This window comes from Amblyomma mixtum, chromosome 9 (assembly GCF_055824585.1).
Source record: "Amblyomma mixtum isolate Tamu chromosome 9, ASM5582458v1, whole genome shotgun sequence".
Taxonomy (NCBI): domain Eukaryota; kingdom Metazoa; phylum Arthropoda; class Arachnida; order Ixodida; family Ixodidae; genus Amblyomma; species Amblyomma mixtum.
In genome coordinates this window covers 87,710,636-87,723,326 of record NC_143020.1, presented here as the reverse complement: position 1 = coordinate 87,723,326, position 12,691 = coordinate 87,710,636, and the positions used below count along the sequence as shown (strand labels likewise).

The following is a 12,691-nucleotide window of genomic DNA, read 5'->3' as shown; positions in this document are numbered from 1 at the left end:
AGTCATGCTTCATGTTGCTCGGTCTCTCGCGTATTGAATGTACTATTCATTCACATGCAACTAACTTTACATGAAATGACTTTATTCCGTGAACAACGCTAGATAAGCAGCATAAAAGGGGTCGGCTGCTATCGCTGAGTCACATGAAAGCCTTCTCTTTTATGGTCTTCGAAATGACTCGCACTGCGACGAACATTGCGAAATGCTGGCTATACTGCGAAGTTCCTCTCCTACTCGCAGTGGAAACCACTGAGGCGTGACAGCCGTGGCCTGCGAGCACGGAAACAAGATAAAACATAGGAAAACAGTGCACAGCCATCATTTTAGCGAAAGCAAACGCCTTTCTTCTTCGGCGAGCATGAATAAAGAAAAAGCAGCATGGAGTTATTTCACCATCTATCTCCGCTTCCATCTCCTCATTCTCATTGGCTCCTTCGTATCGCATCAAGAACAGTATACTCTAGCCTCGTACCAGAGCGAGGCTGCAATTGCTTCCCCTAGGAATAGTTTCCGTTTCGGGAAACCAGAGGTGATGCTCGGTATTTTCTGTCCCGATGGAGAGATTTTTCAGGTGCTTCTTTTTTTTTTTTCAATTCCCTTTGCTTCTGAAACCCGTCTCCATATTTCTGAACTCGCACAACTCCGAGATGCACCGATTGAATCCTTGTCTGCGTCTCCTCCACAGACTCTTTATCTTTTGAGTTTTGCAGAACCGTACCGTTGGTATGCTTAAGCTGATTATTGCAAGCCCGTGCCTTACCACCGTCGTTACGACGCTTGCCTCTGCAGTGTAATTACTAGGCTTAAATACCGTGTAATTACAGTGTAATTACACTGCCGTGAGGCATCCTCAAGGCAGTGATGTTGATTTAAAACACGGAAGTCTGAATCGTATTCGGCTTGGAGATCTGACACGTACAGTGATGCGAACGTGGTTCTAGATAAACACTTCTGACTGCTGTCTGTATGCTTGATTTGTGGAGAGTGCTGGCGGTAGTTACAGGAGACCGCGGAGACCACGGGGAAGTCTTAACAAGGTCAGAACAATGGACCCTGCATCCACCTCTAAATTTGTTGCCAGAGAACACGCACGTGTTCCTTCACGTCTTCCGTTTTAGAGACCTGTCTATAACATGGGCTACATCTGAAAACTTTGTAACGCTTTCTAAGAAAGCCTAGTAAATATGCGCCTCCCCTGCAACCCCTGCCACTCCTTGCTACACTCTTCTGGTCCATCATGGTTTCAAAAATTTACCCACGACAGTATTAAGTAAGACATGAAATACTGATACATGCATGGTGCGCGATGGATTTGACGCAGATGCGGCGAGAAGCGGTACTCGGGTACGTGTTCGATTGCATTTTACACATCTAAAAAATACCCATTAGTAAATGCCAATACGGGTGACGCGGTCACGGAGAATATTCTTCATTTTCAAGTTTTTCGGAGCACAAACACTCTGCCTATACCAAGCAAAATTTTTTGGCATCTTTCACGTCCAACTGACCCTCAAGCAAAAATGATTATCTGACCATAAAATTTTAACAATACACGCAATAACAGCTTAAATGATCGAGACGAACAAGCATAGTATACGGCTGTATACAGCTTATAGTTCGCAATAAACGCACAAGTCGAAAGGCTGCGGAACTTGAATAATATCAAATAATAACACTGTAGACAACAATATATAAGGTATTTCTTTGTTTTTTTTTCTTCAACACGGTGTCCCATAAATTTTGTTGCTCCTAATAAGGCTTCTTATTAGCCAAATATTTATTTTTTAAGCCTTCATTTTTAAGGTGCGAAATTAATCCTAAGAGAGTTCCGGTTTCCGGAGCTTCCGTTCCGCAAACCAATTTCGACCACCCTTGGTGTGACCACCGGAGCACATATATGGTCGCCTAACACCTACATGGCTCTTAAGTGGCCCCCTAGAGAGCGACCGCAGGAACGTTATGCAAGCCCCCATGACGCCTAGGTGGCTTTTATGTGGGCACCGAAAGGATGACCACAGAAGCGTTATAGAAGGTCTCATAAGGCCTAGATGGCTGTTATGTGGCCTTATGAGGCCCCTTTGCGTGACATTTGATGCGGCCTTTATGGGCCATGAAGTGAACGCTCTCAAAAATGCAGCCTTTGTGTTCGACTGATCCAAGCGGGGCGCGAAGGATGCGTTACCCAGGATGCCTCATTTCTGCTCATGCCATCGAAATGTGCTTGGCAGTTGTCGGCATCATAGAACAGTGCGACACTGATCTAACTCGCCCGTTTAGTTCCTACAGAGCAGCCAAAACGCTGGCAGCCTTGTTCTGAAGTTTTACTGAGGAACCCCTTATAACTGCAACGCCATAAAAATTTATGCAGACGCCTAGCATATATAAATTCATAACAAGTCTTTGCCGTCTCTTTTTCTCGCAGGAGGAGTTGCATTCGTCGCGGAGGCAGTTGCGACCACCGACCCAACGATTGCTGCTACAACTCATCGTGCCGTTGTAACCTGTGGGGCACCAACTGTCGTTGCCAGAGGATGGGCCTGTTCCAGAAGTGGGGCAAAAAGTGAAGACCCTCTCTCCCCTTTAACCCACTCCCTCAAAGGAGAGCCTCCAATCACCACCGGAAAGAATGACATGCCTACAAAACAACTCTCAAGAAGGAGGAAGCAGAGATGAAATTATGAAGAAAAAACGGCACACAAAAAAAAAAAACAGCCGCAGCAGCCTATGTCTCTCTCTCTCTGTGGTATCTCGTAGTTCCTTCGCGGTAGCTGTTTAGTTGTTTTGTTACAAGACGCTGACTCCAACCGAGGGTATCACACTGTTTATTCAAATGTACGTGGGCGCTGCGTTCCACCGTGGCCTGTCTTCATCAACAACGTACTATCAGCGTCAAATGAAATGCGAACAAAGCACCTGAAACGCGAGCACAAAAAGTCAAGCATATTAGAGGCTGGAGGTGAAATACAGGCGTGGCCTATTAACATTTCAGAAGAGCGGTCTTTTCGGCTTCGGTGGGAAAATCAACTGCTCATGTATTTTGCCTCCCTAGTATAATATCTGCGAGTTGTGCTGTTCGCGTTTCAATTGGCTTGTTCGCGTTTCAATTGACGCTGATAGTACATGCGAAGTTTGACGAAAGTCAAAGCGAAAAGCATTCGCGAAAGCATTTTTCCTGACCTGAGCTTTGTTCGCCTCTTTTTCATCGCCTTCTTTGTGGCGTGGTGTTGGTGCGCGAGGTTTTTTGCATTCAGCTGACGTTTGAGCTTTTTGCAGTTCCTGCTGTTGCGTAGGAAAGCTGTAGAAACGTGCTGATGTGTCAAACGAAGTTTGTATATCTCGAGGTGTCTCTTCCTCCCCAGTTATTGAAACGCGAGCATAGTATTGGTCACAATTTTAAGTCCTGGCGTACGCTTCGCCTCTCTGAGCCAATGAACAAGCGGATTCACCTAAGTAAAAAATCCTATATAGTGTGGGCAGTGAATTTGTTCCTTTTCGGCACGTGAATTGAAACGCATGCCCAGCGTGTCCGGCGACTGCATTTATCACTGGCGAGAAAAGTGTATGTGTCAACCTCTGTAAACGCGACTCTACTCTGTACCCTACTGTTTGTGCTCGGTGCGACATACCGAAGCGTACGTGGAGTTCTTCAGGATTTGGTGTAAGTTTGACTTTACTGAAGGCAGCTTTGTCATTTCAGCCGCCTCTCTATTGCCTTGGAGTGCACTGATAGTGATGACGTTGAAACTTTTGCCCCAGGCTTCAAGCTGCCGCAGCTAGAAGTTGAAACAGGGATGAAACGATTTATTTCTCATAACTTTGCACAAATAAGATACGGGTTTATCTTCACCTCAAATCAGGCAAGTTAGACTATCGATGGAGGTGAGGCGAAATTTTAGTGGTCCGTGTAATACTGTGCGATGTCAGTGTACGTTAAAGAACCCCAGGTGGTCGAAATTTCCGGAGACCTTCACTACGGCGTTCCTCATAGCGTGACTTGTTTGGGACGTTCAACTCTTATAAACCAACCAGAGATATAAGGTACAATTTGACCAAAAGCAGCTGTGCTGATTTTACAACGGAAAGCTTACAACAGCAAGATTTTACAAGCAAAACTTCGCCGCTAATTCCGTACAAACTTTGATGCCTTCTTACCCACCGTGCATGTCAGAGACTTAATAAGATGATTGATTTCAGCGATTCACTTCTCCTGGGCATTTCGCCATAGAGCCTGCTCAGACCATTTTGAAGCTAAAGGTTGTCGACCCCATTTTTTCTCATTTCCACTCGCCTTGAGTACGAGCATTAGCTAACTACTATAGACATCAATTTTGCTGCTTTAGAAGGCCCAATTTCTCGAGACTGCGCTGTAAATGAATTACGGTTGAAATTAAGAAACAACAGATGATAAATTAATCGCGCTTGAAATAAATGAACAGCGGCCTCTGGTAATTACCACCAGTGGGCAGCGCGCTAGCATTCAGAGATATCTAGCAGCGGCAGTTCGTTTGTAGCCTTGGGCAACCTGACTTCTGGCTGTTGAAGCCAGAGCCGCGATGCTTTGCACATGTTAGAAAGAATGTGTGTTCTCATTCCAAGAAGAAAAAAAAGTTCACGTGTTGTTATGCATGTATATACTTGTAAGAAAGTCTAGACGTCTCGATCTGTAAATTACCCTTGATATTGATGTTGCCGCTGTGCGCGTTAACAGAGCAATGCTAGTAATCGTTCGTTTGCAGTTTGTCGGCTTTGCCCCTTTTCGTTCATAACTGCTCGCAGGTGTTCGTAGTAATTCCGCCCATCATTTATCCCGTTTCACCTCCAGCCAAAAAGTATTGGACTCTAATTTGGCGTTGTGCTAATTAAGTTAATGTCCTGTAGTGCTAATGACCTTCTTGATTAAAAAGAGTAAGGTTCCGACCCTACTGAAAACAGTTCTGTGATGCAATAACCTTATAGATGTCTTGTAATGCAGACGTCATAAATTATCAAAAGATGTTATAATTAAATTACAACGTATCGACTTGTATGGCGTTTATTGATATATGTATGATATTTATGGTAGACCTCCAATGAAGTCATTGCATCACAGCATTTTTCAGGAGGGAAGGACTTCGTGATACAAAATGATTTTCCTTTGAATTTCTATGAGTTCTTTTATTGCAGCAACCCTGTGCTCTAGTCATTTGTGAGAAACCAGAAGTTATGGCTGCTACCTCCGTATAGCATGTCTGGGGGAGTAGGAGAGTAAGCGCCGAGGCGAGGGTTGTCTAAGCCTTCAACGCTGCACTTCGCTTTAAGTGCGCTTCCTCAAAGCCGTGGCGAGATTGAGTGGCTTTTGTATACGTTGCCGCAACTGTGCTCCTTGTTCGCAAGCGTACGATTGAACGTGTGTCGTTTCTTGCATGCTGCTATGGCGAAAAGCCGAGGCGTGTATGTCAAACTCGTTTTGCATTGTGAAAAGTAAACTTTTGAAAATTGAGATAAAAAAAAAATACATGTTGTTGGTGTGCTCATCAACTGCGCATCTATAGAGCATCTATATCGACGAAACGTTGTGCTTGATGTGCGCCTGTCTGTCTCCCCACACGTACCTAATGTTGGGAACTGCAAATCGAACTCAAAGTTTTGTGTTGTTCTTTGTTATGCATTGTAGATAGTTGTAATAAACCACCCTTCGTGTCTGCAAGCACCAACGTGAGAGAACAGTTGAACACGCTTACGCAGTTTTAAAGTCAAAGTTCTTGACACGAATAAAGTTTTACTGCAATTAAACCAATGCACACCATTCAACCCTTTAGGCTATGCTTATCTGGTACGTAATTTTGCCGCATTCTTTTGTTATGCAGGGTGATTGTCTGCCCTATCTCTCAAATACTAGCTTAAAGAGAAAGATTTTACCATATTCAGGTACGCCAGGCTGGGAAATCTCAGAATACAGGGAGGCGTTTTGTTAGCCCTGCATTTAACGACAAATATATCTATGCTTCTCATTTTATAATTTTAAGACAAAAGTATAGATTTAGTGCTTGGTTTGTGAGACAACATGACTAGGCCCTTGCATAAAAGAACTGATGGGACTTTGGCGATGCACACCTCAGTCAATGGTTTTTAGTTAGAGCTTTCCACGTGTTTCCCAGCCGCCAATAGTGCTCGACTGGAAGCAGAGACCTTGTCGCATAAAGCTTTCCCAACCAGTAGCTTTAAATGCATGCCTAAAAATTATGCCGGAGCTTCTGAGCCTATATAGAAATGTAAATCAAAATCATCGCTCATTCGATGAGCCGATATGTATCGGTTGATATTGCAACTGCATTTTTTTTTTGCTTAAAAAAGTGTGAAACCTCAAGGCTTGTTGGAGTTGCACCTCAACCTCCCCAATAAACAAAACGATGCATCGTTTGTGGTCTGACAGCAGCCGTAATCCAAGCGTAAGTGTTCCAAGGGCAGATTGTTTTCTAGAGCCACCAATATGCTTCCAGTGTACCGTTATTCAGTGCCTTGCCGCTTTCTACGCAGACTGATTTGAACTGAATTTTCATTTCGCATTATCACAAAAAAATTGGAGCCCGGAGCTAAAGGCAGATAAATTCTGCCCGCTATCTCCATGCCCTTAATAAAAAAAGAACACTATTACAGGGATCACTTTTGATAAGTAGTGTAGCTGAAACCATCCTCATCATCCTTCTTTTGTTCATACAGGTATCGAAATTGTGAAGCTGTTTTCTGTCCACTGCTTATCAGCATCTCAAATCGATGTTTTTTTTTTAACTTTTGTTCATTCTGTGAGAAAATAAAGTAAAAGCTTGTAGTTCATAAATATCTTCTTTAGGACATTTCGACTAACTTTGCGCTGCTTGAGTAGCGCTTTCGGTCCCCTAGGAAGACTGCAATGACAACGTTGTGGTCCACTTGACACAATTCTAGCATTATGTTTAGTGCGGTGGGGCAAGCTTCAACCAATGCCTGGCCTCTCAGCGCCTGTTTAAGTATGGTCAATGCCCAATGACGTCACAGTGTCGCAGCTTTCTTGACGTTAATTATGTCGCAAATATGAAAGCCTGTGGTCGCTTATGAAGCGCTGGCACCCATTTACGACTTCTGTAAGTGAAGTTTTAGATTCTGTGTACCCGTTAACATTCACAATCCCCGATCAGGCCTGTCTTTACCGAATACCTTAGCCACAGTGTAATGAATTTAAAGTGTCAGTGCTACATGGTCTACCTGGAAATGAACTTTAATATCGTTTTATGTACTTCAATATTGCTCCCGTAATGGCGTTCCCAGCGGCTTACCGACTTTACTTAGCTGTCACAATCATGCACATCCAGTGGCCAGAAGTGCCGGCCTATTCTCACATACCTTTCGTTAGTTGGAAGGACCATCAACACTGCTTTAAACATTTTTCTTCACCACCAGTTGAAACCTTTACAACACCTTGGTACAAAATGTACCTTGGCTTTGTCATGTTATTTTACATTTCCACTGTTGCGCTTCGCCAGGGAACACAGACATGCGAGAGTTAACATTTAAGGACTAGAGTCACAAAGCTTTTTGAAGTGTGTTTTTGCTCTTGAATGATGCGTACGACATTAGTAGACATAAGTCACCCCGTGGAACTGGTCAGCGCTAAATACATCATTTTTAATTGAATTCATTTCCTCTGCAGTTTCAGTTGGTAGACGATGCCTGCAGACGCGACAAGTGCGTATCAAGTCACGTGAGGCATCCACAAACTGCAATGCAGCCGCTTCTTGGTGGTCTTAATTCCTTCTAACTCATTCGTTAGGTTGTTCCAAAAGTCGGAATGGCAGCAAGGAAACAAAAACTAATGTATTGCAGCTTTTGTATGTCTAACTGTATCTTCTCTGACTTGGAACGCTACAGTTGTCGTTTGATTGCTCAAACTGAAACCGGAAATGCAGAGAAGGCTAAATCCCATTATCAGTAAGATACTGAGCGTACCGGACTTTCACGTAGTGACTCATGTTTTCTAATGAGTTGCGCAGCACTGGAAAGCGAAAGTACCATAAGATATTTATGCGTCTGTAACTTAATTATAGAATTATTGACAAGCGGTGATGGGATCCGGAATATGCCCACCCTGTCAACGAATAACAGCACTACGTTGGTTGCAGGAGGCACAGTGCGAATATACATGAGGGACAGACGAAAAGCAAACTTTTACCAAATCCTTCGAATCCATTAAAAATATTCCTCGCGGCAAAAGCTTGCGCGAGAAACCCCTGAAATTTGTTTTCAAGCCTGCAGCAGGTACTGATCTCATTATTTGTTCCTAAGCGCTTTTTCTATTACCAGTCTGCCACAACTGTTCTCGAGTGGCCTCGGCGTCGACACACGGTGAGCCACACGGGATTTTTTTTTTTTACTTCCGGGAGTCGAAACCATGGAAACAAAAGAAGTTTTTGTGTTCCCAGCAGAATTTAGGGTCAGGGACGTACAGAGTTTCCTTAACTCAATTTGCTCGCGCCAGATCAGGACAGCATTGCTCTGGCACTCTTGCCAGTGTATCGAATGCCTTTTCTTCGTTGCTTTCTTGCTTTCTTCTGGAAACGAAGGAGCACATTCGCTGCTGGTGAACAACGAGTGCTTTGCTTGGCGTCTGCCACCCGTGCGAACCAGAGGCTCCGACTGGGTGCACACAAACTTCAATTTCAGGTGAAGTCTTGAAGAAATCTTTGTAACAAATGTGGATATCTAAGAAATGCTGCGTCGCAATATCTACTGCTTTGGAGGCAGGTGGTACGATGGATATTTTAGGAGGTCGCCGACTTACGTCATCCTGAGAAGTCTTGGCCTTCCAGTTCTTTCCTTCTTCCTGAAAATATAATGACAACCATGTGGTATTCTCAAAAAGGGGGCAAATACTTTTCAAGATTTAGGCTTGTCGGTATCACATCAAGTTTGGCCAGCAGCGCCAACTAGGCGAAAAGAAACCGAGTAACAGCTTCTGAAAAATTGAAAATACACTTTAAAATATACCGCAAACGTACGATCAGGAAGTGCTTGGTTTTAAAAATAGTTACAGTGGAGAAACATGTTGGCGGTGGTGATAGTAGTGGAGGTCGGGATGACAGCACAGGTTTTGTAGCAAAGTTACAGCTTAACTTTACCAACCCCCACAGAAAAAAGCTTTAAAAGGTCTTCTCAAATCCAGACAAGTAAACACCGAATGTTTTTCCGGAGCTCTTTCTCATAAAGAAGCTGAGCGTGAGAGCGCCAGTTTTAAAGAACTTTTCACAAGACTTCTTAACGCACACCACACCATCACATCACAGTACCAGTACATACTTTCGAAGATTTACACAACTATTTGATATTTGAGAGCATGTAATGACGCGTTCAAATATTGCGTCCTCTCATTCTTGGATTCCCAATGGTACACAATGTGAACGTAGTTCGTAGAGCTCAATACGAAAAAGATGACAGAGAGCTAGTCCATGCATTATTTTTGTCTACTTCGGCAAAACAGTTCGTTTCGTTAGTAAGCTCGACATCTGTCGCCTAAAACATACAGTCAAACTTTTCTGCCTTTTCTCAAGCCAATAGAAAATGAAAGGCCATCCGGTCAAACGGTCAAATGAAATGGTCATCCGTTTAAAGTTTCACGCCAACGGGCTCGTACCACTACTTTTTCGAAGTCATTTTTCCTCCAAACAGCAAGTCACTGGTACGACCTTTCCCATGAAATTGCAGCCATCACCTGTCCATCCACCTTCCTAGACGAAGTCACATCGCACTTGTCAAGTGGAAAATATTTTATATGGACTTATGTTAACCCCTCCCCCTCTGTAGTACCCCCAGAAGGGGGTCTTTGAGGAAATAAAAAAATTAAATGAAATAAAATTCCCGCTGAAAGCAATTATTGTCCACTCTATTCCTTTGCTCTAAAATTACTTAGCTCTGCGCCACTGCATAATTAAGTGTATGGTCAGAATTTTGTGCCTCATGAGTATAATACTAATTTTGTGCCTCATGAGTATAGTACAGTATAACTTGAAACTTATACTGTACAAAACATTAGTCAGACCAAAACTTGAATATGCGTCGTCTGTATGGGACCCTCCTCTTAACTCACTAATTCTGAAAATCGAAGCCATTCAAAATCGGGCTGTCCGTTTCATTTTCTCTAACTATCATAGAACTGCAAGTGTAACTCAAATGAAAGCAAATTTAAACTTACCGGATCTTTCAATTCGTCGAAAAATTTCCCGTCTATGCCTATTTCACAAAATCTACCATTCAAACCATCATCTCAGAGATACGTTGCTTGTACCACCATCTTACATTTCATCCCGCAGCGACCACCAGTTCAAAGTTGGCGTACCCAGCAGTCGCACCAACTTACACTTCGCCTCTTTTATCCCCAAGACTGCTAAGGAATGGAACCACCTTCCCGCTTCCATCGCCTCCATTACAAACGCCGACTTCTTTAAAAACGCTGTAATTGATTTTACATTGTAGTGCTGCGTTACCTGTACTGTTTTTGTTTTGTACCACCCACTCCTCTCTGTAATGCTTCGGCCCTGAGAGTAAATAAATAAATAAATAAATACCTCATTGAGGTCCCTTCCAAGGCCAAGCTTTCAGGTCGTATTCATTCTAATCATTTTCGCATAATCTTGTAACCGCAGATACGCTAATACAGTTTGATTCCTTCCATTCTATCAAATCCTTCAGATGCAACTCCACCTGTACCTGCCCAATAGACAATGCAGTGATATTCGTACTAACCTTGAAGCACGAACGTAATGATGCCACACAGGCACAAAGGTAATGATTTGAAAAAGGTAATGAAAGGAAACCAGAACTGCATAAACAAACTCTCTTCTAATCCTGGGTTGTTTTAAACATTTTACAACCGCAGAGAATGGACTGCACTGATAAGGCTTTTACGAACCGCATCTAACACTAAACTATACTCTCACTGCAGAATGACAGGGTTTAGGTTAGAGTAACCCACTATAACTTCCGAGCCATCCCCACACCACAAACAGGCACGTGCGAAACTAAAAGCAAGACGCTCCTGGTTGTAGCGATACTCAAGCTAGAATGGTGGAATGGGTGAACTGGGAGTTTTCTTGTTTTGTTTTGTGTCCTGTTCATTTCCGTTCCACTGTGGCTGACATTCTGAATTCATTCGAAGCTCACCCAAAATTGGGCTGTAAAACGTGAGTAGAACATCCACTGACAAGAACAGAAACAGTCACAAACACGGGTCTCTGTTATAGGGTAAAGACATGTTGCGACCCGCACTCGACAGAAACCATAGGCCTTCCCGGAAACTTGCTCCACTAAGCATCGGTTCGCAAAGGCTTCTCCCCTTGCTCAGACGCAGTCGCAAGAAAAAAAAAACACTAGGCGTGTGCAAGAGAGCGTGGCAAAAATAATGCACAAAACCCGAAGCGTAAAGCATTGAGCAAGACGAATGTACTGGTGGGCGCTTCTAAAAGAAACCGCGATATTGATCACATACCCGACCTAAAGGTTGCGGGGACTTCATGCGGGCTTCGTAAGCAAGAAACCGCCCGCGGCCCTATTCCTAAGAAGCCATACAGGTCGTGGTCTTGTCGTGAACGGAAACGACGGGATGCGAAAAAAAATAAGAAAACAAAAGGATATGTTGCAACCAGAACGCGAATATCTGGCAAGCGCAGTATAAACGGGGCACAAAATGGGAACTTTTTCATATTTCTCAGCCGTATTGTGTTCACGCCTGCGATGTATTGCGGCGGGGTGTTAAAGGCACTGTGTGTTTGTGGTTGCGGCAGAATACTGCTCCAGGCAACCAGTCAGGTATACATAGATATTCCTGTTTTCGTAACGTGTAGGTGTGATTACCTCTGTTGAAATATGCCTCAGATGGTGTGGCTATGGATTCATGCATGCTCTTTAGTCACTAGCCTATATGCTTTCGAAAGAACCCCGCCAGCTCTTCGCGGAATACACAAACGAGAAAAGGATAGCGACAGTGAAACTGGGGAGAAGATATAAGGCGTTTTGCTCCGATCCCTTTATCGACGGTTCAATAATGCATCATGCGCGACTACCGGCTTGACTTCATTTCGATATTTAGTCGAGCCACGCGAGGCTGGTATTTTCTGCCCCCGCGGGGCTTGCCTCGCCTCGTCGAAAATATCGTGCCGCTGAACTGCGCAGAATACTTATTCTCCGGTTGTCAGTACTATTGGCATTGCTATCCGCACAATTCCGCTCAATATGCAGCATCGGCGCCAAGACTAAAAGTCTGCCGAATTATTTATTACTCTTTTGACACCGGTGTGCGCGTATTTTTTGTTTTGTAACATTGCTGTAAATTTTTCTGGCCACTCCCCTCTGCAACGTCTGTACGGCGCTGACAGCAAAAATAAAAAGAAAATCCATACAATTGCGTACTCCCATCTAAATGGAGCACCAAAATACTTGCCCATTTTGTGCCCAAGAGAGTTACATGCGATTAGTGATGCAGGCCGAAGAGCTTTACTCAAAACGAAACATAACGTATTTTTCAGCTAAAGAATGGCTTTTTTTAATTCTTTCAGATGGTGAATAGCAGTAACCATAATTACTTAGTGAAGTCATATTTTCACGAGCACCAAAAGGCTTACTGCATGTAGTGAGAAATGATATTACCCTCAAGAGCACCGAAATCTGTGAGACTACTCCTGAACCC

General features: G+C 43.6%; 1 protein-coding gene and 1 long non-coding RNA gene across 5 annotated transcripts in view; one reads left to right on the top strand and one right to left on the bottom strand.

Moving 5' to 3' along the window:
- The window catches only part of LOC149330038 (xibalbin-1-like), a 156,015-nt gene extending 150,326 nt beyond the window's left edge, over positions 1–5,689 (top strand). For all 4 annotated transcript variants that reach the window (XM_089560746.1, XM_089560747.1, XM_089560745.1 and 1 more), the window contains exon 5: positions 2,423–5,689. In XM_089560746.1, coding sequence (XP_089416872.1) covers positions 2,423–2,564 — 142 coding nt within the window. In that variant the 3' untranslated portion in view covers positions 2,565–5,689. The remainder of the gene's footprint in view (positions 1–2,422) is intronic.
- Positions 1–12,691, bottom strand: part of LOC149330036 (uncharacterized) — a 287,954-nt gene that overhangs the window by 238,902 nt on the left and 36,361 nt on the right. The window contains exon 2 of the long non-coding RNA XR_016285433.1: positions 8,795–8,836. This is a non-coding gene — a long non-coding RNA (uncharacterized LOC149330036). The remainder of the gene's footprint in view (positions 1–8,794; positions 8,837–12,691) is intronic.